Source organism: Ambystoma mexicanum, chromosome 1q, assembly GCF_040938575.1.
Source record: "Ambystoma mexicanum isolate Mex_15411 chromosome 1q, UKY_AmexF1_1, whole genome shotgun sequence".
In the NCBI taxonomy this organism is placed as follows: Eukaryota; Metazoa; Chordata; class Amphibia; order Caudata; family Ambystomatidae; genus Ambystoma; species Ambystoma mexicanum.
The window spans coordinates 1,209,359,084-1,209,385,200 of NC_090922.1; the positions used below are offsets into that span (position 1 = coordinate 1,209,359,084).

Genomic DNA, 26,117 nt, shown 5'->3' on the forward strand with positions numbered 1-26,117 from the left:
CTGGCCACGCGTCCCATTTGGTCCGAGCAAATTTACGGATCTTTAAGTACCAAAGGAATTGGCCAGCCGGGACGCCATCGACAGACTGCAAGGAGGAGAAATCCCGGAAGGAGCCCTCGTTATATAGATCCCCCCAAGTGTACACTCCTAGCCTTTCCCAGTATCTAATGGAAGCAAGGTCTACAGAGTTCTGACACAGGTCGGCAAGGAGCGGTGTGTCCGGAGTATATCTATGTTTCAAGTGGAGAAGAATTTTAACCCTTTGCCATATCTGACGACCCAGGGTAGCTAAATATGGAATCCCATTCACAAGACATTGAGGGGCCCAGATGAGTTCGTTTAGCCGGATCGGAGCAATTGAGCGTTGTAAAAGCATTGTTTCGGGGGTGTCATCATCGGCTAGCCATTTAGCCACGAAGCTTAGTTGGGCAGCCAGGTAGTATCGTTCCAGATCAGGGAGCCGAATGCCTCCCTGCTCATAGGGTAGGGTCAGCGTGGATAATGCAAATTTGTGCCTACTAATTCCCCACAGGAAGTCTTTAAGTATCTTCCCCAAAAGGCGAAAGAAGGGTGTCCTAATATAATAAAAAATGTTTTGGAAACCATAAAGAAATCTGGGGAGAACAATCATCTTGATGATGGAAGCCCTACCCATCATGGATAGGGGGAGGCGAGCCCAAAACCTAATCGACTTGCGTAAGGGAGGCAGCGCCGCTGCCGTGTTATTGACGTGCATAAGTTCGGGCGTGTGATAGATATTAATGCCCAGATAGCGGAACGTGATGGGGCGCCAACTTATACCCAGCAAGGGGAGGTCATCGACGTGTGTGTTTTGGAGGGCACCCAACGGAAACAGACAAGACTTATGTCTGCTGAAGTGTATGCCTGATACCTTGGCAAAGTTGCCGAGGACCTCCAGCATGGTTGGGACACTCAACTGCGGGTCCCTCACATAAAGGAGGACATCATCTGCATACAGGGAAATTATGTGGTCCACCCCGTCTAGCCTTATACCAGCATCGAAGAACTGTTTCCTAAAAAAAATGGCGATGGGTTCGAGCCCAAGTATATATAGCATAGGGGAGAGCGGGCAGCCCTGCCTTGTGCCCCTTTGTATGTCCCATGCCGTGGAGATGAGCCGGCCAGATTTTACTCGTGCTCGTGGTTTAGTGTAGAGAACTGTGATCCATCTAACGAATCGTTCTCCAAAGCCAAACTCCCGAAGCACCGCAATCAGCCATTCCCAGAAAATAGAATCGAACGCTTTGATGGCGTCCAAAGAGAGCAAAGCATAAGATTCCCCTACATGAGTGGAATGTGATAATACATGTTGTAGCCTACGAAGATTGGCAGTGGTGTTGCGACCCGGCACAAAGCCGCTCTGGTCGGGGTGCACCACTCCTCCGATCACCCTGGACAGCCGCTTAGCCAGAATGGTTGTAAGGATTTTAACATCATAATTGAGCATCGCAAGAGGGCGATAGGAGTCACAGTCATCTGCAGGTTTACCTGGCTTGAGGAGCGGAACCACCAAAGTCTCACGCATACTCCCAGGCAGGATACCCGACTCATAGGCTTCTAGGAACACCTCGTGCAGCAGCGGAGTCAATTCCGGCTCGTAGGTTTTGTAAAATTCGGCATCCTCCATGTAGGTATAGGAGGTCTGGGGCCAGTGATGTTCCATTCAATTACCAGGGGAGAGTGATCAGAAATGGTGCGGCCCAAATAATTGGAAGAAACAATCTGGGGAAAGCTTTCTCTGCCGGTAAAGAGGTAGTCAATTCTGGTGTGAAGATTATGTGGCGAGGAGTAGAAGGAATAGCCTCGATCCCCTGGGTGTTGCTCCCGCCAGATGTCTACCAGGTCTAGGCGGTTCAGCATGACATTCATAGCGGTGGTAGCGGTCGACGGGCCCCCCAAGGGAGGAGCAGATCTGTCAAGCACTGAGTCACTGACGCAATTAAAATCGCCTCCCCAGATAAAGAATGTATCTCTATACAGTGTAATCTTTGTGTACAACATAGCGAGGTGCGCAGGGATATTGTTGTTGGGGAGGTATGAGTTGACAATGCATATCTCTGTTTGTTCGATGTGGCCCCAGAGTATCACGTACCTTCCTTCCGGGTCCTGTTCAGCTTTTTTAAGCTGGAAGGGGATGTGAGGGCTGATCCAAGTGAACACCCCTCTTGCGAATTTAGAATAGGCGGACCCGAACCCCTGTCCACCCCAGTATGATTGGAGCGTCGCGGTGGATTCCTTGGTTAAGTGGGTTTCTTGTAATAGGGCCAGCCCTATCTTCTTCCTGTGTAGATAGGATTTAACTCTGTTGCGGGGTAAGTAGGTACCCAAACCCCTCACATTCCAAGTGGCGATCTTAAGGCGTGTAGACATGATGGTGGCAGAGGAGTTGGAGCGCTGAACTCATGGCAGTTTCGTCCGTCTTCAAGCCGGCTTTGTGTGCTGAGCAATTGGCCCCTGGGTCGGCCGTCAGCAATGCGCATTGTAATCTTCCTGTTGACCATGATTGTTGTGTTGATGTATTAAACGGAGACTTATGAACAAATTTAACTTCCACTCGAACAGGTGGATCGAATATGAAAGATAACTGTGTGTTGCCCCCAGCAGCCGTTCTGGGAGGACAACGCTCGGGGGCTTCCGCTACCCATTGGCCGATCCGGGTCGTGAGGTGCGGATGTGGTGTTGGCCATAGGCCAGCCATGCTTGGGGTGGGGTGGGTTGTGACAATGTCCGTGGGTAGTCCATATAGCTCCCGTCCTTGAAAGAACTAATTGATCATTACAGCAAAGAGATCCGTTTGTGATCAGCCATTAGGCGTCAGGGCGTGATCTTCTCCCTCAGCCAAATTATTGTGCTCCATCCACATAGTGGCTGCTGCCGGAGTCTCCATGAAGACAGCTTTGCCTTTCTATAGTATCTTAAGGCGCGAGGGGTACAGGAGCATGTATTTAAGATCAAGCTTCCGCAGTTGGGCTTTGACAGGTATAAATGAGTTCCTGGCGCGCTGCACTTGCGGGGTATAATCTGGGTAGATAACGATCTTGGAGCCATTGCGTCTGATCTCGCCTCCGTCCCTCGAGAATTTGAGGATCGTCTCTCTATCGCGAAAGTTTAAGATCTTGGCTATCATCGGGCGTGGGTGTGATCCCGGTGGGGGTCGTTTCTGTAGGGAGCGGTGGGCTCTCTCGACGGAGAATCCCTGTGTAAGCTTGCCAGCTCCAACCTCTTGCATTAATAGGGACTCAATAAATTCCGTGGGGTCAGTACCTTCCATCCCTTCCGGAACGCCAAGGACTCGGATGTTACTGCGGCGGGCCCTTCCCTCTGCTTCCTCAGACCTCGCCTCGAGATGAGCCACTTGTTTCTCAAGTGCGATAACTTTGTGCTTTAAGTCCTTGGCAGTGTCTGTGGTGTCCTGCAGATTTATTTCCACCGTGTTTATTCTTTCCGCTAGGTTGCGGGCATCTTGGCGGATGAGCTGCATGTCCACCTTAAGTTCATCTATCCTGGTCTCCATGCACGTTTGGAGTGTAGCAATGGCCTGCAGCACTTGGGCGTTGCTGGGGTCATCAACTGTTGCAGGGGGTTCCGTCTGTTTGGGGATCTCATATTGGCTGGGCTGTTTAGGTTTAGCCCCTGAGAACGAGTCCATGATTGTTGCACCCCTGTTTTTGTTTCGTGAAGTAGACATTAGTCCCTCCTAGCGTTGTGACGGCAGATATGAGCCCCTAGACAGTGTGTAACAAGGTGAGCCTCACAGGTCAGCGTTATGCAGTGATGCTCAGTGATAGTCAGTGATGGCACCGGAGAACACAGGGGGGTGCAATTAAGTATACGCTCCTGCGCAGGGTATTCTCCCAGTTGGGCAATGGAGTGCTCTGTGATCTCTCAGTACGCTGGGCCACTGTCCTGTAACCCTGCTGGGCCCTGCTGTCTGCGGCACGGGCGAGTTCCTGCTCCCCGGTGTTGGGTTAGGGTCTACAAGTCTTCCGGTTCGTCCGAGCGTGGACTGTTCCCTTTTCAACCGCTCGGTTGCCTATTCAGGGAGGGAGGAGGGCCCCGTGCAGTTCGCTGTAACGACAGCGGCAAGGGTCCGCTAACGCTGCTGCCGCTCCAGCTCACGGAGCACCACCGCACTCGCGGCTGGCAGTTCACCGACGGGTCTCCCTCGAAATGGCAGCGGTCTGCTCACCCCCTGTGTCTCCTCTGCAGCGGTCCCAGGGCCTCGGATGTAGTTCCGTTCGCTCCCCTGGGTAATGCGGAGGCTCTCCTGTGCGCTCGGGGGCTTCTGGGGGGGAGGGAGATCCAAGGGTGGCCGGTCCTGCGCTTGGTTTCCACTGGGGTCTTTCCGCTCTACTCACAGGGACTCCTTCGACGCGACGAAGGAGGCAGCGCCCGTTGGACTCGCTGCCGACTTAAACTGCTCTTCCTTCAGGCCTCGGCGCCGTCCGCCATCTTGTTTCTCCCGGGGGTACCAGTTCGGATGCTGCGTTTTCAGGGACGCCGGCTCCGTTTCTCTTCGTTCCTGCGCCGAGCAGGGCCAGAATCGCTTCCCCCACCGGAGTATGGGTTTGGATCTTGTTCAGGTCAAAAATATCGATCGAATTAAGGATCTAGGCCAGGATCGAGACGGGAGCTCCTCACAGACACGTCTTTACGCCATCAGCGCTGGCCACGCCCCCTCCGTTTGTGTATTCCTTGCTATGTGCTGTTTGAATTTGAGGTGCCTCTCGATGTTGAAACCAAGGGACTTGGCACAGGGGGCCAGCTGGGGTGTGACTCCCTTGAGGTTCATAGCAGAGAGCCAGGTCTGGATGTCAGGGTGTTCGGTGTTGTTGATCAGGAGTAGGAATTCATTCTTGGAGGAGTACAGCTTTAGGTCATGTGATGAATCAGAGATGATTTCCCCCAGAACACCTGGCCTGGGACCCCTCTCATGTGGCCTGGGAAAGGCAGACGCTCCGTGATCCTGACCCTGGGGGTTGTGTTCTGAGGGAGGGTCCCATGGAGGGTGGGAGCAGGTCAGGAAGAATGGGAAAACCCCTTTTACAACTTACCCAGAGACCCTCCCATCCTAATGGCTTATAGTAAAATTGAAGCTGTGAGAAAACATGATTTGGACATTGTGGACATCTAGTCCCACAATGCCCATTGTACTTGGACGAAGAAGAAGGCTGCAGAGGCACAAGACTGCAAGTTGCAGCCTAATGGTGTTAATGACATACACCTGAGAGAGATTGGGAGGCATAAGAGAGGTGTAGGCCATAGAGAGCAGTAGCAGGAGGTGGAGTAGTTGTGTGGCGAACAGAAGCTGGCCCTGAGAGGGACTCTTCCTCCAGGGACCTTGATTGCAGAGGTTATGCAGCAGGAATCGTTGGATTTGAAAGCTTCCCCCTTGAAGACCGAGGCTGCAGAGGTTACGCGGCTAGAAGCACAACATTTAAAAGCTTTCCCCAAAGTGAGTAGTGCTCGGGTGGCAGGCGAGCACCGGAGAGCCTGTGGAGCGAGGAGCACTCCTTTTCTGACCGGTGTGTGCCGCTGGGGACCAGGAGAAGCATGTTGCTGGGGCGCACCCAGCAGCAGAAGCAGAAGACCTGGAGTCAGCGTAGTGAGCAGACTCGCACGCCAGACCCGGTGAGTTCACTACTGTATTGTTACCCTGGACCGCTCCGTGATTGCCTGCTGGCCAAGTCCTGGTACTTTAAGTATGGACCTAATATAAAAAGAGTAAATTGGCAAAACAAACAGTATTTTGAATACCAAACTGATGTAAAGCAGAATAACAATAATCCATTTGAAAATCAAGCTGATTTAAAGAGCCAAAAGGTGGCAGAATAAGAAATGGACAAGCAGACCAGAAAGGTGTGATGGTATTTATGTAGGTCCGGATAATTGCAAGCAACAAGGGAATTCAATAGAGACCAATCCAAACAACAATTGCCAAAGTCAAAAGAACATAATACCAAGGCACATTTTTTTATTTTTTTATTTTATTTTTATTGTGCATTAGTCACATCACAGACTTATTACACACATTGGGCCTCATTAGGAGGCCGGCGGTAAGGGGTTAACGGCACCAGTAAGGAAGTCGGTGCTGCTAACCCCCTACCGCCGCATTCCGAGGTCCCCTAGCGGGTCCCACTAAGGTGGGATGGTTTTACCAGCCGCCCTTAGCAGGAGCCACTAAGGGACCAGGGAGCTAATAACGGGCGCTATTTGCCGGGCCGTTGTTAGCTCCTTCCCCATTCCCATTGAGCCCTGTGGGGGCTCGAATGGGAATGGGGAATGGTTTTCAGAATGGGGACTTACCGGGTCCTCCAAGGTTGGAATGACCCGGTAAATCCCCATTCTGACTACCCAGACCCAGACACGGGTTTGGAGGCAGCCATAGGCATAGGCATAGGCAGCTAATAGCACCATGGCCACCATGGCTACCTCAAACCTCGTAATGAGGCCCATTGTCTTGTTTTACCGATAGAAAACGTAAAAACAATTAGATACATAACATATAAAATCAAATACAATGCAGCAATAACATAAAAGGCAGGAATTACTAAATAAAACTGGTAGACATGAAAAATGTCTGTCATGTGCTCATCATCAATCATAACAATATTTTTATAACATTTAGTTAATTTAGAAACTTTAATAAGGCAATAGATAGCGGAATCTCCTTGGTAGATGCGATTCGATGCCAGAAGGCTTGAGTATGGAGCCATGAGGAATCGTGGACACATTTTTTTAAGTATTTAATTCTCAAGTGGTAAGTAGCAGAACAGGATATTAGCAGATGATGACAGTCCTGTATAAACCCCTCACAGTAGAGCGAGCAATTGGCTGCAGATGGATGTAATTTCTGCCAGATGCATTGTGTTTGATTGGTCTTAATTAAATTAAGACGGAAACGTAATGATTCAGCTCGCCAAGATGGCTTTGGGAACTGTCTGAGATATGGAAGGATGTCATTGCTAGGTTTCTCACATAGAGTGTAGCTTTTAGTGTGCTTCAATGAGTAGATGATGGCTCTGGTAAGAATCCAATCGGCACGCATTAGAGCGCGCTTCTCCTTGCCTGGCTTCTCTTTTAGAATCTCTTTGTTACAGTCACAGGTGTTGAGAATAATTTCAGCATCATGGTACAGCGATTTGAGATAGGTATTTCATAATGTGAAGACCTCAGCATGGATGTCTACCTTTAAGGACTGATCCCTAGGAAGTAGAATGAGTCTGTATAATGAAAGCACCTTCCATTGATAATATGACTGTAAAGAAAAGAATCCAAGTTCATCTTAATTTTGCAATGGGTAAGGACATTGGTAGGCATAAGGTGGTTTTCAAAATGTGTCCTTCCACTCGATCCCAATCAATTTTGTTGGAGCACGGATTACATTCCATGCCATACAGATTTGAGAGGAGAATCTTACCCTTGTAAAATCTGATGAGAGGCAATAGGTAGAAGCGACAAAATTAAGAGAGAGGTTTTTTCATTTTACAAGTGAATTGAAGGTCCTTGGTCTCGAGTTCTCTCATAAGGTCCAAAACTGAGTGGTTAGAATGAATATTAAATCCAAGATATTTGATCTTTTTTACTATCATGATTGTTTGATTAGTTAATGACTACTGCAGTTTTGGAGTTTTCCTATGAGGTTTGTCAAATACTATGATGGCAGATTTATTAGGATTGACAACCAACTCATTTTTGGTTGCATATGACTCGAGAGCTTTGAGAAGATGTTGATGCCCAACCGGAGTATTATCAATAATGGCAATATCATCTGCATATGCCATCAGATGTATTTTGGTAGTACCTATGAGAGGGGAAACAAAAGTGATATTTTGAAGAAAGGGGACCAAATTAGACAAATATAAGTTAAAAAGAAGTTATGGGAATAGAGGAGGATAGATCGCCAGCTTGATTTAGACGGATCTTAAAAGTAGTATTTGTATGTAGAGCAATGATAATTTGCAACAATTTTTCAGGGATGCCCCATGATCTCAATTTGTACCAAAGTTTGGATCTGTTAACAAGGTTAAAGGCTTTAGATAGATCAGTTTGTGGGATGCAAGTAGGACGAACATTGGTGTTGAATGATTGAGCCTTTAAGGTGTTAAGTATTTTACCATTCATTAGTGTTGAGAGGCCTTTACGGAAACCAACTTGTAATCTGGACAGGATTCCCTTGCTATCGACCCATGCTTCGAGGTCCTGCAATACTAACCTAGTGAAGATCTTCCTTCCGCAGTCCATAGGTGGATAATTTTCAGGATCTGATCTGAGACCCTTCTTATAGAGGGGGATTATTATTGCTTGTTTCCAAGAGGCCGTGAATTTTTGGTTCTTAATTATTTGTTCAAAAAGATTGCCTAATATTAGTGTCCAGATTTCAGGTTCTGATCGTAAGATGTTATTTGTAAGTCCATTCGGTCACATGAGATTTCTATGAGTTTATAATTATATTCAATAAATCATCTTCACAAATATTGAGAGACCATGGTGTTTTGTCCTCATTGATCAAATCGGGACACAGGGAGACACAATTATGGTCGGTGAAATATTTTACCCATGTTAAAGAGGAAATTATTGATGTTTGTCGTGAGCTTTGAGTTTCATTTTTGAAATTTATTAAAGCCCAAAAATTCTTTACATGAGAAGGTATGAGGGAATTTAACATATTTTGCCCATCTTGATTGTTACGCAGCATTCTATGCTCACGCGACCAATGTTTGTAACTATTGATTAGCCTTGACTTTTGCGCAAGAAAGTACTTCAAATCAAGAAGCGCTGATTTTAGGGAAACCACGTTTTCTTTTTTTAAGTTTATTTTTGGCATGAGTCACTTCATCGAATGTGTAAGTGAATTTTTACATTATTTATTAGTTTCGATCGAGGTGGATTGAGATGCCAGATAAAATTCACAAAATCATCCGGGAAATATGACCTTTCCAGATAACTTACTTGACCCTGATTTATGATGCAGTCTAATTTGTCATTCAATAGCTGACCATGTTTTCGAAAACAAATAACACGATTCCCTTGTACATTGACAGATAGCTTTGTGGTTCTAGGTCAAATATTCGAAAACAAAAGGATCGAATGCCTTTTTTTTTTTTACGCCAAAAGGATCGAAAAAAAGGGTCGAATTATTATTCTTTTTTTTCTTAAAGGGGGGGTAACCCCTAAACCCCCGTTTTCTCTTTTAAAAAAATCTTTTTTTACATACAAAACTAAAAAAAGATATATAAATAAATAAAAAAGCATTCGACCCTTTTTTTCTGATCCTTTTGGATAAAAAAAAGGTCATTCGATCCTTTTATTTCGATACTTTGACTGGACACCTAGCTTTGTGTCCTATGAGTCAACAGGTGCATATGGAACAATGGAAAAATCAGATTCCAAAGAACAGTGATCACTCTGTGACATAGACAATACATGTAACGATTTACAGTATTGGAATAACTCATTACAGACAATTATGTAATCTATTGTGGAATGATTCCTTAAACAGCTAGTCCCACATTTCTCCATGATGGTTATTAAGCGTGGACTTAGAAATGGTCCTGACTGATTCAGTACAGCAGGTGCTTAAATCTCCTCCAAGAAATAATAAGTACGCTGGAAAACTGATTTTTGCATCAATCAAAATAGCTGAAAGGAATTCCCAGAAAGAGAAGCGATCGCCAGCTGCCGGAATTCCAGTAGATATTATACATCAGAAGATCTCATGTTACTGGGCCCCATGCAATCAGGCATTTGAGAGCTAAAATTCCACGAATGTCATTGCTGATTCAGAGTACCTCCTTACCTACAGTATTACGGATAGCCAACAAAAGACCACCGGAAGGACGGCCACCATTAGCACAGATTGCCAATTGGGATATTATGGTGAAGCCATCTAAATATGTTTCATTTCTGAGCCAAGTCTCCTGAAATAGAACAAAATCAAAGGCTTGTATCTCCATATCTAAATGATAAGGGGCCACGGGTGTTCCAACTGAAGAATTTCAACCAATCTTTTTTCTATAGTGATTTATCAGAGACATTAAGGTGTAAACAAACTTCAGTAATAATGTCTGGTAGGAGGGACAATAACTTGTATTTTTCTTTGTGCCTATTTACATGGTTTGTACTGTAGGTGGACTTGGGCCTGAAGCAGGTAACAGAATACCAGATGAAACACTGAGTCGAGTTTCTGTGGACGATTTTGATGAATCATTGAAATTACTAATCTGTGACAGGTGGCAGGCTTTGACGTATCTCCACTCCTACTTTTTTGAGATCAGCAGAGGCTTGCAATCCAAGGGCTTGCAATCCAGCGTTGGACTTAAGGATAAGTTCTGCAATATATGTATTTGTCTCATATGGAAATGATAATCCGTCTATATCCTGAGACGAGAACAGATAAAGATCCGAAATTTGTTTTGTATAAGAAAGAATGGCACTCTGAGTGCAGACTGGCCTTTGATTTAATTTAATTGTTTTAGCCATAATTTAGGTGCAGCAAATGGCTTTTCAAACAAAGAAGCATCATTGGGTTTGAAAGTTTGTGGAAGAATTGAAGAGGAGGCATTTACAGGTACATTTGACAATGGTGAGGTAGAGGGCATCGGTATAGAGTCTGATCTAGATTCATCATTTGTAGAGTTGTCAGGGACCTTCAGTTGTTTTGATCGACAAATATAGGAGATCATTTGAGGGGTTTTACAACTGGAATGGGTTGATGTAAAGACATATCAGTTTGAGAGGCAGTTGAGGATTTAGCTCTTGTGTTGCTTAATTCGGAATCTTTGGAAGAACTAGTGCTTGAGCCTGCGAGGTCAAGACACTGTACATCTTCCACCGGCTGTTGGCAATTTATTGTTGTAAATAATTTTGAGGCTTGAGGCTTTGTAGATTTTTTTTGCAGCTGCTTGTGTGTCATGATCCAGAGCTTTTAAAAAGTTATTTTTGCCAGCCTTTGTTTGTTAACTGGACTTGGAGTGATTTTAAAGAAAGTGTTGTGTAGAATTTGCTTCCTCATTTATGATAGAGGCTTCAAAGGGATTTTTCTTTTTCTTCTTTTTTTCGGACATATTAACATTCAGTGGGGACGAGTCTTTGTGTGATGTCAAGGCTGGATGGATTGAACAGGAAGGATGGGAGGTATCAGTGAATGATTGCCATGTTTTTTCCTTTGATTTAACAGGAACATTCTAATGCAATCAGTGACTTAGATGTAAGATCAATTGGAATTCCATTAGATACCATTTGTTCACCCACGGTCTGGGCTACCTAGATCAATTCCTCCATCACAGATATGGATAGAGGTGTATCATCATTATGGGATGGAGAATGAGATAGAGATGACAATTCAACTAGAAGAATCGTATCAGAATGTATGTTTTGCCAGTAACACAGTTTTTATTTCAGACCATATAAATTATTTGTTTTCTATAAAAGATTTGAATGCATTTGTCAGGTTGCTCATAATTTCCGTATGCGACTTTTCCTGTGCCGAGACCTGTTCTGTTATCTGCTGAAACGGATGAGATATTACTCCATTGAGTCCAGTAAAAGAGAAGTCAAAATTGCTCATCTCTTTGGTTAGTTCCATAATAATGCCAGAATAGGTGTGTACTTCGTCTTTGAATGAGCAAAAGACATTCACTAAAGAGTTTAACACGAAACTCAAGGCTGTCAGTGTAGAATTGTGGATGTTCGGGGAATCAGATACAATATTCTGCTCATGCGATTGGATTCCGCAGCTTTGAGTACAGGTCATGAGCAATGTGATGTAGTTGTTTTGATGGAAACTAAGGGAACATTAACTTGTGAATCAAAATGGTCTAAAGGCGGTTGATCCTGAATATATTTTGGGGTTCACAAGAGGGCGGTTCACAAGAGAGGTCTAAGCATCTGCATGGTCTATTCGAGTGAAAATTGGGTAGTGAGCTAGGTTGAATAGGACTCACTGTCCACCACATATTTGCCACTTCATCCAGACGACCCAATCTTTTTTTCGTGCGTACAATTTGATTGATGTGACGCTTCATGCATGATGCAGAAATAGTATAGTCTATAGACTGAAGAAGTGTGTCCTTACAAGATGCTTATTTGCCTGAATATGGAGGGAAGGGGTCTCAAGCACCTTGTGCTTGAGGCCCCTTCCCTCCATATTCAGGCAAATAAGCAGATCAGATCAGATGTGGAAGGCATAATTGTGTGAGACTCATGGATATTGGTAGTGAATTCACCATATCATCTGAGATAGATGAAGAAGTGACTGTGGGTTTGGCACGACTCAAATGCGTGATCAAACAATCATCCATTTCGGGAGCTTTCAAGTCATCTCTGTGAATCGTGCTCCTTTGATTGCACATAATGAGGCAACACAATACACCTATACACTTGTAGTTGTGTGTGTTTGAGACTATTTGTATGCTTTCTGGCTCCAAATACAACTTGCAATCTCTCCACTGTGGCTCCAGCCATTAGTAAAATAAGAAATGGAAAGAGATGAGTCTTGACAGTTCTTACGGAGTGAACTGCTTTAAAGGTGCTGGAAGAACCTAGAGATAGAAACAGTCGAGGTTCAAAAGCTAAAACGCCTGCAGTCACCTCGACTGTTTTATGGAGAAGTACTGTGGATACAGTGGTCATTCCAGCGACAGTAAGAGAGAGGCTCAAAGGCAATGTATTCCAACAGTCACCTCAACTGTTTTAAGCGAGAGTGTTTTGATTCAGGCGGGTGGTGATAGCAGCGAGGTTCAAAGGCAATATAAGCCTGCAGTCGCCTCAGCTGCTCTTTTCTGCTCTGTTTACCAGCAGAATGCTGTAGTAGAATATCAGCGAAAGATGCAGATGTGGAAAGCAATGTTAAAGCACATGAAGCTGAAATGCATTCATTTCACATTATGCTTACTTGTAAGGAAAGTTCTTTCTCTGACCTCCTCAGAATGCTGTTACAGAATACCAGCAAAAGATGTAGGCGTGGAAAACAATGTTAAAGCACACAGAGTGAAAAATGCAGTCATTTCACGTTCTGCTTACTTGTTAGGAAATTCTCTCTCCAACCTCCTCGCCGAACGCAGCCAAAGACACTCCCAACACTTCCCTATTAAAGGCAAATTAAAAAGAACCAACATTGCCAAAGCCAAGAGGGGCAATTAAGAATCTAAGTGTTTGTAAATCATATTGCCAGTGTGTGAAAGAGGCTATAAGAGGAACTGGTTTAAACCACCATTGCCAAAGCCAAAGAAGTGTAAGAGTGAGAGAAAACCATTCTCAGCATTTGGTTAATGCAGAAGTGGGCAAACGAGTGGCAGGAGGGCTTTCCTGACAGAAGAGGAGTGGAGCATAACCTGCATTGTGTGTGACAATTGCAAGTGTGTAGCAAACAGCACCAATGTGTTTCTTGTATTTCCGGAAGAAGTAGTTAAACTTGATGTTGTGAAACAAAAGGCATTGCTAACCTGTTGGGAGAAACCTTTACCATGGAGGTTCTCGCAGTAGTTTGTAGTTTCATTTTGTCCTGGCAGGAGAGTAAACCAGGGCAAAGGATCTTGTAGTAGTAGACCTGCCAAGTGAGTGGACCAAGTGGAAATAATTGAAGTACTGTGGTGTGGTTAAATGTCTTGAAGATGAAGTGGCAGAACCAAAGTGGTGTTTTTGTGAACTGTTGGAGAATCATCCTGTAAAATTAATATTGCTGAAGCCAGTGTTGTGTGAACTGCTGCAGAATTATGTAACATTGTTGACACAAGTGTTTTGTGAACCGTTGGAGAACTATTCGGACAAAGACATTTTTGTTGATCCGTATGAACTATGGAGGTAATCTTTCTTTATGAGACGAAGTTACTTTGAACTCTTGATCACAAGTGGAAAGAGGAAAAACTTGTTGAACATGATGATTACTTGGTGGAAGTTCAAGTTGGAACAGCAGGAACTGTATGGGAACTTTTGTTGCAAGACGGGATTTTGTTATTCTTTTGAACTGTTGATTGGAATCCTGCCTGTATCTGGGGAAGATTACCAGGAGAGACAGTTATCAGGTTGTGAACATAAATGTTATTTCTGTTATATATTGAATTGCCATAAATTACCTTGTTAGGTTGGTGTATGTATAAATGTGAGGGACAGAAACCTTTTGTTAGAGTGTTTATTTTGTTAGGCAGGGAAATCATTATCAGGGTAGGGATAGTGAAGCGTTTCTCCAACTGTTTGAGCTAATAAAATGGTATCTTTTCACAAAGTTGTCCGCCTCACATTTCTGACCCCTCACAGTAAGCACTGGACATCCATGAGTGGTTCAATGTGAGGCAGGACTTGAGCCTGTTGATGTCTTCAATGGAGGATATCTTGAGGTAGATCTGCATGACATTGTCTTCTGTGTATTGGTGAATGTTAAATGTTGTGTGGTAAGAGAAGGGTTCTGGGCGTTTCCATGTAAAGATTGATGATGACAAGGACAGGATGCGTTAAAAAGCATCAGATTGAATTATTCGGCATTATAACTGTAAAAATAAAATATGGCATGCGCCAATACAGGAAAGATGTTAGTCCTTCTTTACCTTTTTTTACCATTATGTCTCTAGGCATCAGTATATGTAGGTAACACAAATATGGAAGAAACTACTTTGGATGGCTCAATGTGTAAAGAGAACTATACTATCTTACTAACTTACTATCTAGTTTCCCTATAAAAAGGCTTACTTGCCCTGGCTACTTTTGGAAAAGTTCTTCTTACACCATAATCTTTGATAGAAATGTTTAAAGGACGTTTCCCTTTCCCTAGGTTGCCGCCTATCTCGAAAGGGAAAGCAAAAAAGTTGGCAACAGCTCTCTCTACCGGTTGATTCATATAGTTAGCAATATGTAAATGTATAAGTACAGAAAAGGGAAACACCATTTTGATGGGACCCAAAATGTTTTCAAAATACTGTTACAAAAGAATAGAAAACAGGGACTTTTCCTCCTTTATCCTGCCCTTTTTACCTTCTTCATAAAAACTTCTATCAGAATCAATTTTTAACAGGGCATCCTCTATATCCTTGTATATTTTTGGTTGATCAGTTTCAGCGATAGTTTATTAAGTCGCATTGATCAAGATTTATGATGCAAGATCTATTCATACTTTATGTAATATTTCTTAGGTCAAGCTGCAGATAATGTATTGCACTGTTTTGCCAGCTCCAAATTTTTTAATATTATGGTTTTTGTCACTTCAATGTTAGATTGTGCTTCATCAAATGCAGGTATAAGACAGCATTCCCCCTTCAATATCGTATTTTTTCATTCATCATCTGTCTGTCATTCACTATGGATGCAATCGCAAGGTGCTGGCGTGGTCGCTAATGTGTTCTTTGCATTTAGGCCATTTTCCCGTGGCGGAAAAGACCCTAACTAACTTGACCATTACGGTCAAACAACCCAAAGTGAATGCCTCCCCAAACATACCCCACAAACACCACCCCCTTACTTACCTTTTGCTTTTGGTGGCACACCTCGTTGTGTGCCGCCGACTCCTTGCAACACCAGCTCCCTTCACTTCTGTGCTTGGAAACCGGTACTGCAGGGTCTTTTCCTTTTTTTTTTTTACTTTATTCCTCTATGCTGGGGACACCCCGCAACCCCTGCTCCTCATGTTCAGTATTTTCGGATTCTCAATGGAAACGGCCAAAAAAGACTGTATCCATTCGTACGAATGGTGGAGGCTTTTTTCATTCTTTTGTATCATTCGTACAAATGGATAGTCTTTTTGGACGTTTCCGTGTTCTTTATGATGCCCACCGTGGTGATTTTCATCCATCCCATAAAACAATCAGTATATCCAGGTTAGCCTGGGGCTATCAAAATCCAAGATAATATTTATCTGCTACCATTTTTTCCAGTAAATAGATACATAGTATATGACTCCCTCCCACCTGTTTTTACAGGTATCATGCACATTTTTTTTTCTTTTTTTGAGGTTCTATGTAGCCTTGAAAAAGCACACATTGCTGAAACACGTGACGGTTGGTAGACACGGTGATTGCAATGCGACTACTGTACTTTTCTTTTGATGTAAATTATGATAGTCTTCTGTGGCATATTAGTAGAAAAAATGATTGTAATGTAAACACTGCAATATCCAAGCATCTTCTTTGATGTAGTTACTGATATGGAGGTTCGATTTTATTATCTTAGTTAAAATAGAAATTCAGAGGCTTAGCTGAGCCTGGATGATGTTGATCGTTATACATTCTGGACTGTACCTGCTAAAAGAGTTAAACCTATAGAAATCTGTCATAATCTTTTTCTATGTAGGTTGGAGCCTGTGGTTGTGAACGTACCCAACCCTGGAGTTATGTATACATCAATATTGTTTGCTAAGAACACAAACTGTGTTCTAATTAGTGACAGCGACGGACATGTCAGTGTGTACGAGATGAGGAACATTTGCATAACCAAGACTGCTCAGGTATGTTTCAATTTAAATGGTGAGTCTTGCCACCTTGCATGTTTTGTCTGCCAGTCAATGAAGTCACTGATTGTACTTGCATAGTGCTGTGCCCCCGGCGCGCGTTGGCACTGGAGGTTAATAGTTCAGATTCAGCGGTGCCAACGTTCTGCTCTTTGCTTCTGTGGCTTTGAAGTACAAGGCCGGGCTGGGTTATAAAATTGTCTCGGGCACCAATTAAAAAGTGGTCCACAGTTGCAAACGGCAATTAATTCCTTTTGTGACAGACGGATTAGTGCTCGAGGGAGAGTTTTTTGATATGATGCAAATTTGGCATTTTAAAGAATATTTATTCAGTAACAATGGTCAAAACGACTAGCCGCATAGTGAAGTAACTCATCAAACTGGCCCACATTGGCCAAAAAAGTGGCCCACTCTGATCAACAAAAGTGGCGCACGCGTTTTGGGTTCGGGCATTGCCCTATTGCCCTACAGGCTAGTACGAGCCTGGTTGCAGTCACTCAGGATGAGCCATTGCAGGTGAGCCAAGTGTACATAAAGTCATCCATGTTTGGATTCACACTCAAAACATGCACTGCCCGCATGTACTGCCCGTGCTCTTGATTGTGGGGAGCCTAAAAATCCAAGTCTCCGGCTGGTGTCTCTGTTCTGTGTCCTTTACACCAGGATTCCCCTGAGGGAGTCGTGCCCGGGGCAGGAGGGCAGAATGCATGGGGATTCATTGCAATGGTAGGCGCCATCCATGCTCATTTCAAATGAAGGTGCAACAGGGGCAGCTCGAGAGTGCCTGTGAGCAGCAGGTGCAGACGTGTATATTTACAGTAAATCACTCAACTGCAAAACTGCAAGTCAAGACTGGCAACCCAGAGATTTCAAGCCCTGCCGCTCGGGTACAGTAGCCCAGAGTCAAATATGATCTCTTTAATGAGAAATAGTCTGAAGAAACAAAGATATGCTGTTGCATCTTCTGCCAATGTCCCAACTAAAAACGCTTTATATTTTTGTAAGCATGTAGGTTGCCCTCAATTTATTGAACTGTTTTTCATCCTTGAAAAATAAAGTGACATCAGAGAAGCGCACATTCAATATAGCAGCAAATATACAAAGTAAACACCTTGATTTATTTTATTTTACACTGACAAGTGTACATATTTAGTAATACTGCCATACCAGTCGAAGAAGTAGCCAGACCGAGTAGAAGAGCTAATCTTACCTAACAAGCAAACAATAAATAAAATAAATAGTAGTATGTCCAATAGTTCTGAAACTATTACGAGTAGCACTAATACTGTCAGAGACACTATTAGCAGTACTAAAAGTATAGCTACCACTATTAGAACTGGTAGCATTAGTACTACTTGTGACACTAGTGCTACTCCTGGTCACACTAGTAGTAGCAATAATATTACCATCCCAAGTAAGTACAAGTGAGTAGTGGTAATATTACTTTTTCCGTTACTTTTACTATATGTAGAAGTAGCAGTAGTGCTGGTAGTTGTACTAATACTACCAATAATGCTATCGTTTGCAGTAGGAGTACCAACAGTAGTTTTACTGGTGATACCAGCAGTACTACCACCAATACCGCTAGCAATAGTAATTGTTCTATCAATACTACTGTAAGTAGTAGTAGTAGTGCATCTGCTATTGTGTAACCAGTAGTATTACTACTGCCAATACTAGCCGTGGCATATCAGTACTGTTAGTACTGCTGCAACAGGTACCACAGCTACTACTGTGAGGAGAAGTACCACTAGTAGAAATAGTGCTTCTACTAGTCTTACTAGTAGTCGTACATCTAGTAGTGATACTACTAGTATTAGTACCACTACTCCTTCTGCAGGTTACATCACTTTAAGAGCCTGCGTTACTGCTATTACTATTGGCAATATTAGTTCTACGATAACTACCACTACTGGTAATACTATTACCACTATTGATGCCACTACGAGCACTCTTCGTATTTCTACTGGGGCGACTTGTGCAGCATAACAACTGCTTGCTTGAAAGTAGAAGAACATGCAACATGTTACTTTGCCTCTTATTTTGCTAGCATGGATCTGCAGATTGCACTTCCTCTTCTCTGATGCTACTTCCTGTTTCAGGGACATAACCTAAGTAAGAAAAACATTTGCAAAAAGGTGACAGATGAATGCGGTTTTGGATTGGAAATCAGCAGTAGAGAAAGCATTAATAGTGAAGCCCTTCTTTTCGGGCTGGGGGCTGCTTCTAAGGCATATGTAGTCTGTTGCCCTGGGATGTGCTTGCTTGGGAGACCCAACTGTAATAGATATAGAGCTATCAGTGCCGGGTGCCACATGTGTCTGGGGTTGCTTGTCATTTGGTGGCAAGTTGAAAGGTAATGAAAGTATTGCGGCCATCTCTAAACCCTAGGCCAGTGGTAGTCAACCGTTTTTATGCTGAGCCCAGCTTGAGAAGTACTATTGTTGCTAGGCCCCAGGAGATCTCATTCCTGCACATCTTTTCTATTAACCTCAGTCACTGTACTCCTTTTTGGAAGAGCCTTGTGCTACCCCCACCCCTGTCGACCCCTGCAGGGAGGCCAGCCCCACAGTTGGAAGAGCACTGCCCTAGGCGGTCATCAGTTACCTTCCACGGACCATTCAAATGAATCTGAAGGAATATCCCATCATGTCTCCGTGGCCCAGGAATCCCTGGCCACTTGCGTGCTAGAGTAGCCTGCAGTGTACACAATTGTCCTTAAATGAATTGGTATATTCAGAGGGAAAAAGTAACAGTAGTTAAACTGCTGAATAAATTCAATAAACAGGGAAAAATGGATTTACATGACACTCTGCATTAACTCGACTCTATCTTTACCATTGATGGCCCACATGACATATGAGCTGACATCAGTAATAATTTCAAGGGATCCCAAAGGAATGGGGAGTCTCAATTATGACAGCCCGCCTCCTGGAATGAATGTGAATATCTGAATTAAGTTGAGCTGCTCCTTAGTGGCCTATTAAAAATATAATTGCAAAAAAACACCATTATAACTTGAGTTTGTGTATGTAAGGCTGCATTACCGCTGAATTGGCTTTTTGGTGGGGAAATATTGCTGCAATTAAAAGAGTAGTTCTTTCCCCGTGTAGGAAAATGTAACTTAAATGAACAGTTACACATGTATGTAGTTGCAGCATGTCTTTTTTTGGGACATTGCCAATTTATCTCCAGCGTGAAAAAAAGAGGAAATTCTACTGGGTAAATAAAAAAAAAAACACAACAACAATAGACGGTTATATTTGATTTTACCAAACTCAATTACAGAGTGGGACATTTCAGCGTGGCCATATTGCCGTGGAAAAACACTGATTTTTATTTTTATTTAGGGGGTCCCCCTCCCCAATCCCCCTGTTTTCCACCCTTACAACACCACCCCAACCCCATCTTAAGCCCTTACCCCACTACCCCATATATATTTAATATTTTAGGTGTTTTCCGATTTTATGTACCGCAGTGAAATGTACCACTCTGTTATGTTTTCGGTAAAATGACTGGTACCCACTAGGCCACATTAATTGGACGCCTATAACCCGTTCCAGGATGCAGCTGCGATTAAGTGGGGTTTCCACCATAGCAGGTCAGCAGACTTCGAAAAACACATATACCAGCAACTGGATCTAATGAATGTTAATGGGTCTTGTACCGGGCACTGTTGCCACTTGCGTGGTCTCTAGGCGCTCTGGCGGGTCTGTAAAGGAAGAAGGATTGTGGGGTTTGTTAGTGGGATTGAGAGGGAGAAGAGCAAGCAAGCTTTGATGAACTGTTGGCAGCTTCAGTACGGAGAAACCGGTCAATGAGCGTTGGTGCGTTTTCAGTCGGTAGCCATCATTTGGTGTTGAGGTGTGACTGTGTGTGGTTTGCTTTCATGCCGTAAAACCATGTGCAACTAGTGAACTGGAAATCCCACCAGGATCTTCAAAAGCCTGTGAGTTCCCCCTTTATATGACAATCTCGGGGCGGGGGAGGAACTATCTCGTACGCCCTTCGCCGTTTAAAAGCCTCTGTTCCGCCCTGGCACCATCTGTACACTTGGGAAGCAGTGTAATGTTGAAATGAATTGATGTTTGCATGTCATAAAAACCTTTAAGACTACGCAACAGATTTCTAAACTGCTGCCCTGAGAACTGTTTATGACAATCCTGGTTAGCTATTACACCTTTCACTACTCATCCCTTGGCTATAATGTGCACACATTTGAAAGCAAGCGATTCATGCTCGTTATTTGAAAGAGCTTCTTCACACTTGAGTTGCCCTACTCTGACTGTAAACTTTTCCTTGCAGGTGGACGAGCTAAATGGCATCATTGCCACCACGCTAGCGAGCCAGCTGTAGTGCATGGAGTGTCCTGTAAACAGACCAGAGACTATGACCTCGAAAAGTGCTGGCCACACCTCTGTAAATTAAAATTGTAATCCCATTTGTAATGCAAAAATATGTAGCTTATTAATAAAAACTTCTATTTGACAAACTGTTTAGGTGCTGATTAAACCCGCAGTTCCTTTTACCTGCCTTTTGTGAGCCGGTAAGATAGCTCAGTGAGTTAAGCACTTTCCTCTGGTTCGGTTACTGTCAGGGCCTGTTCAGCGCTTGAGCCTTTCGAAGGCGATACATTGTGCAACATTCATCTGAGTAATAATGATAGCGGTTATTACAACGTTTAGAATCGGAGTGAATCTGGCATGAATCACAGTATAGAAACCTAATATTAGTATCATCGTTCTTATTATAAAAACTAGATCACCCTTTCACGTGCACAGTCGAAACACTTCTAATATAAAGATTCCTAAACCACTGTTTGGCTGAAAGGTCGCAGCCGAGTTACACGAAAGTTACAGTGGACAAGTAGAAATTAGAAAATGACAAGAACATGGAAGATAATGAATTACATGGCCAACGACAAGCCCAAAAAGGACACAATATCACCATGTGTGATAAGAAGAGATGGTATGGATCGTCTAGGCTGGGTCCCTTCATGTCATTGCTTATGTTTATCTCCATATGTCAACGTCATATAGTCTGTCAGTTTTGTTTTTGAAAATAAAGTTTAAAAAAAATAGATATTGGATGGATATGCTTGCGCCTGGGGCTATTGCTTTTACCACTTTGCAGTGGCAGCATCTGTATGGAGAAGTGTTTCCTTTTCTCACTGTGCCCAGATGTGTTACTGAGAATCCCCAAAGTCCATTGGTTATTCGAAAATGAAATGCAATACAAGAACACCTGACCTTCAGGAAAGCAGTAAAAACATGGATATGCTGAGCTAACTTGCAAGCCACAGGCCAGTGGCAAAGAGAGACCAGACATAGCTGACCAGGGCAAACTGTGTTTCATTTACCCCACAAGCTACCTGTGTGACTGCAACTTAATCTGATACTTTGAGGATTACACTCTCTATCCCCCACTGACCCATCCTAAAACCCTCCATACCCACCACAAAAGAACCGACTATGCCACACACACACACACACACACACACACACACACCTGCACTGATACCAAACAGCAGAACTCGCCTCCTCCAATAACTCAAAACATCTCAACATGGCCAACGCATCCTTGCGCCATGAGCACACAAGGCTTCCTATATGGACACAAACGCCCTGCATGCCCGCCGGCCCTCACTAACAAACCAACCCCTCGCTTGTTTTCAGAGCACTTGAACACCATAGTACTGGCAGCTGTGCGCGGAATAAATCTCACTAACATAACAGGTCTGCTTTGTAAATGTAGAGAGCACCATTTTCTGTGAAGTCCCCACGGGACAAAATAGCCTGGCCTTCTACTTTTACAAAGCCAGGCCTGTTGGGTTTTCCAGTCTTTGTTGTTGTAGATTTGTCATTGATGCGAATTCCCAATGCTTCCACTTCCAAAGGCCTGCAAGAGTGTCAAGAACCGTTGCCACTCTTGTAGGCTGTATCCATGTTTCCCTTTATGTACTGCACCATGCCTGCTCCAGAAATGAGCCAGGCCTTGCGTTTTTCAATTCCTTTGCTATTCGTATGTCTGATGCAGGTAACCTGTGCTGTACTTTCGAAAGCTTACATGGAATTCTAAGTGACCTGACGTCTTTTGTGTTTTTTTTTACAAAAGGCTATTTACTTCGATTGCCATTTAGCTTAATATTATGTTGTGTATATTTAATAAAAAGAATGCACACGTAGGTAAAAACATTTTATTTATTTAAATATATTTTGAAGGTGCATAGGAAAATCACACATGTATAGTATCAAATAACTTTATTCGGCCGTCAGGCCATCAAAGTACATCCTAACACAATATAACACTTACTTTAATTTGCCAATGCATCATATTCAAGAAAAGGTGGGAAAAGAAAGAAAAAGCAAAAGAGCAAAAATGTTGCACCCTGGGGCCTACTGGACACTACGGGGCACGATACAAAGGAAATCCCTTTTTTAATTACACAATACAATTTATCCCTTAGTTTTAACGGCACAGTTGTTACCATTTAACCTAGGCCCTAATGGTATAAGATTTGCAACAGATGAGGCTCAGTTGTGAAAACAGTTTTCAAATTGTGCGACAGATTTCAAATAAGGGTGAGCGTTGATTATAATCCTACTTTTTACAGTCCTGTCAGAATTCCCAGCTCTACCGAAGACACCATTGGCCATTCTGGGATCCCAAAATTCCAGTTTAATGCGGGAATTGTCACCCTCATTAGGCGCTTTATAACAATTCGCTAGGCCTTCCCTGGACACAAAAGTACGGCCCTTTACAGTACAGAGCCAGTGCAATCATTTCTTTAATCTCTGGACCCCATGAAGAAATACTGTGGCCCTCCTTAAGCCCCCAAGGGCTTGATGACATCATGCTTTCCCTAAAGCAAGGTCTGTGTGCTCTATTTTTGACCAACCCAGGGCCATGGGTTCCCACTATGTTTGCGGCCCGATTCTCCCCTTCAGTATTCATAATGTTGGAATTGGGGACCACATTGTCTTCCCTAAGAATGATCAGCTGGGCAACTTGCTCATCTTTGGACTGAGTCTCTTGAATATGCAAACTGGTTTCACAGTGGATGGGGGCCCGAAATTGGCTGACATTTACAGATGAGCGGGGTTTGGCCTTTTCTTTGGGGGGCAGTATATCGCACATAGTTGTCTTCTCTAGGTGTTTCGGGGGTAGATTGTGGAACCCCTTTACATCTAGTGGGCCAGTTTTAGAGTTTCCCGTGGGTCCCTCTTCTCCCGTCCCTGCAAGTTTAGAGAGCACATGTGTAGGGGAGGACTGGTCCAAGAGACCCCCCTCGCCTACGCTTTCTCCCCAGGTGAGGACTATGGGTCCTTTGGGCGTCCCCTCATGCCACCCGGGCCCAGGTGGTGGAGGGTTCACCCACTGGAGACATTGCCCGCACGTATTAATTGCCCACACGTATTAAAATTTAGCTAGGCCTAGAAACCATTTTGTCTGGTAAATATGGTGTGAGCTCAGCGCACTGTAGCGCGGCCCCCACCCTTGGAGGGTTTCAGTCATCCTTGTTGCCGCAGTACCCTGGCAGATCCGCTGCGAGCACGTTCCCACGAACGAGACGGACATGAGCTAGTATAATACATTAACATTGTAACAGTTCACCTCCCGCAGTGTATTATCGCTCCCAGTATGACCCGGCCAGCAGGCCTAGGCAAATGAAAAGAACAGTAAAATGGTTGTTAGATGACAGACAATCTTTGTATATTAATGTTGAGACTACTTGCAAAGGATGCGTTTCTTCCATAAAATCCCTTATATTACAAAAGCCTGTAAGATGTAGAATTACAAGAGATCATGCCCCCATGATATAAGCGATGGTGAGCATATACCATTGCAGTTGGATACTAATAATAACGGCACGCACCAGGAATCTGTCTGTTACGTGTATGACTGGAAAACGTACACCCCATGGGCTCGTGCCATAACTGAACTAACGCTGCTAGAGGACCCAAGAAAACGAATGTAAACCATACAAAGGGCCCATGTGAAGAATGCATGAGAAGGTGCATGTCTAGGCCCCACATGCGCCACCACCATCACGACCAAGCGGCGGGTTACTTTCTATGTTCTCCACCAACCCTAACTCTACCTCACTTACTGCAAATATATATATATATGCATATAACTAAATACTGCACGTGTTAAAACATAATGTATGAATAAGGTACTCAGACTGGGTATAATCAAGACACATCCAGCAAAGTTTAAATACATGTTTTGTAATGTTTTAAATAAGTATTATAGAGTGTTCAAATGTTTGTGATGTCTTTACCTAAATTGGCAACACACGAGGGAGATACCTTTGTGAAATACGCGCAAGGCCATTCCCCCTCCCACCCCGCGAGGGCTGCCAAGGCATGAGAGCAGAGACCGCGCCGCGCTGCTTTACCTCCCCCAACCAGACTGGAGCCGCTTCAAAGACTTGTAACCCCCTCTGTAGCACCCAAGGCCGCCACCCGCCACCTGCATTATTTACAGCGCAGCAGTAAACCTCTGCCTGAACACACGCACCCCCTCGTAAACCTCGCAACCCACCGGACCATCCTAGACTTATGGCCCTGTGCAATCAGGACACCCAACACTTTGACAACACACAGCGAAACATACATTACAACTTCTAACAAGGCAGTAAGACATGTACCGCCCGTCCCAGGCCCTGAAGCTTAGCCCCTCGACCTATGGCCCAGGTCAACAGGACACTGGTAACCATGTCCTGACATATTACCTCCAGACCCCTTACAAGGTACATTCCTCCTGTGTTGCATTAACCTGTAGTATAACCTATTGGAAGATTTACTAAAGAAGATAATACTGAAACGAGTGAATGACTGCAGTGTGCATGGCCTAGGGCAAATAAGTCAGGAAAGGACATTCATCTCTGACATTGGCCGCGATGGCACGACAACACCAGCCGGATGAACTCCGCCACCCTGCCAGGCCCAGCCCAACCCACGAGGCTGACCAGTGACGTCTTCCAGCCAAAGCCAACCACATCACAGCAGCACCTATAGTTAGTCGTCGCCACCCAATCCCCTTGAACTTGTGCCCCCTATAGTATGTAGGTTCTTATGACGTTTTTTGTAAATATATACGCCTGTCTTTGCTATTGTCAGACAGAGCGCTCTCGGAGTTTTGCAGAGTTCTTTGCATGCCCTATTCTGATTGATAAACTCCCATTTACGCTCACCCGCACTCTGTCTTGGCCTTATTCCCATCTTGGGAGAGTCCTTCATTGTCTCTCATTGCGGGGAGGATCGTGCTGTGTGGGGACGCTTGCCTTCAGTGGTGACCCCGATAGCGTGATATTATTTCTTCCTAAAACTCGTTATAACTGTCCCCTTTTGGCACGAGAATCTCCGGTCGAAAAGGGATACGCACGGTGAGCCGGCTCCGGGAGGCTGCCCGCCAACGGCGACCGGTACACTAAGAAGTGCGCACTCAATAGAGAAAGGGTACGGGATCCCGGTTGAAAAATCCCCTTTGAGTACCGCTCGCCGGAGTCGGGGCTGACTGTTGAGCTGACGGCGACACTGCCTGGACGGACCCAGTTTCGGAGACTATCGGTTCAAGACGGGCACGTGAGTACTGAGTGTGAGCGATTGTAAAGGGAGCGGGGAGAGAAGTGTAGGACAGGGAACGAAAAGGGGGT

General features: G+C 44.2%; 1 protein-coding gene across 2 annotated transcripts in view; it reads left to right on the forward strand.

Annotated features, from left to right (window-relative positions):
• Window positions 1-21,525, forward strand: part of DNAI4 (dynein axonemal intermediate chain 4) — a 779,679-nt gene extending 758,154 nt beyond the window's left edge. Inside the window, exons 16-17 of one of the 2 annotated variants that reach the window (XM_069641948.1) lie at window positions 16,300-16,453; window positions 20,762-21,525. In XM_069641948.1, coding sequence (XP_069498049.1) covers window positions 16,300-16,453; window positions 20,762-20,812 — 205 coding nt within the window. In that variant the 3' untranslated portion in view covers window positions 20,813-21,525. The remainder of the gene's footprint in view (window positions 1-16,299; window positions 16,454-20,761) is intronic. The other variant, XM_069641947.1, reaches the window with a different exon arrangement.
• The last annotated feature ends 4,592 nt before the right edge of the window (window positions 21,526-26,117 follow it).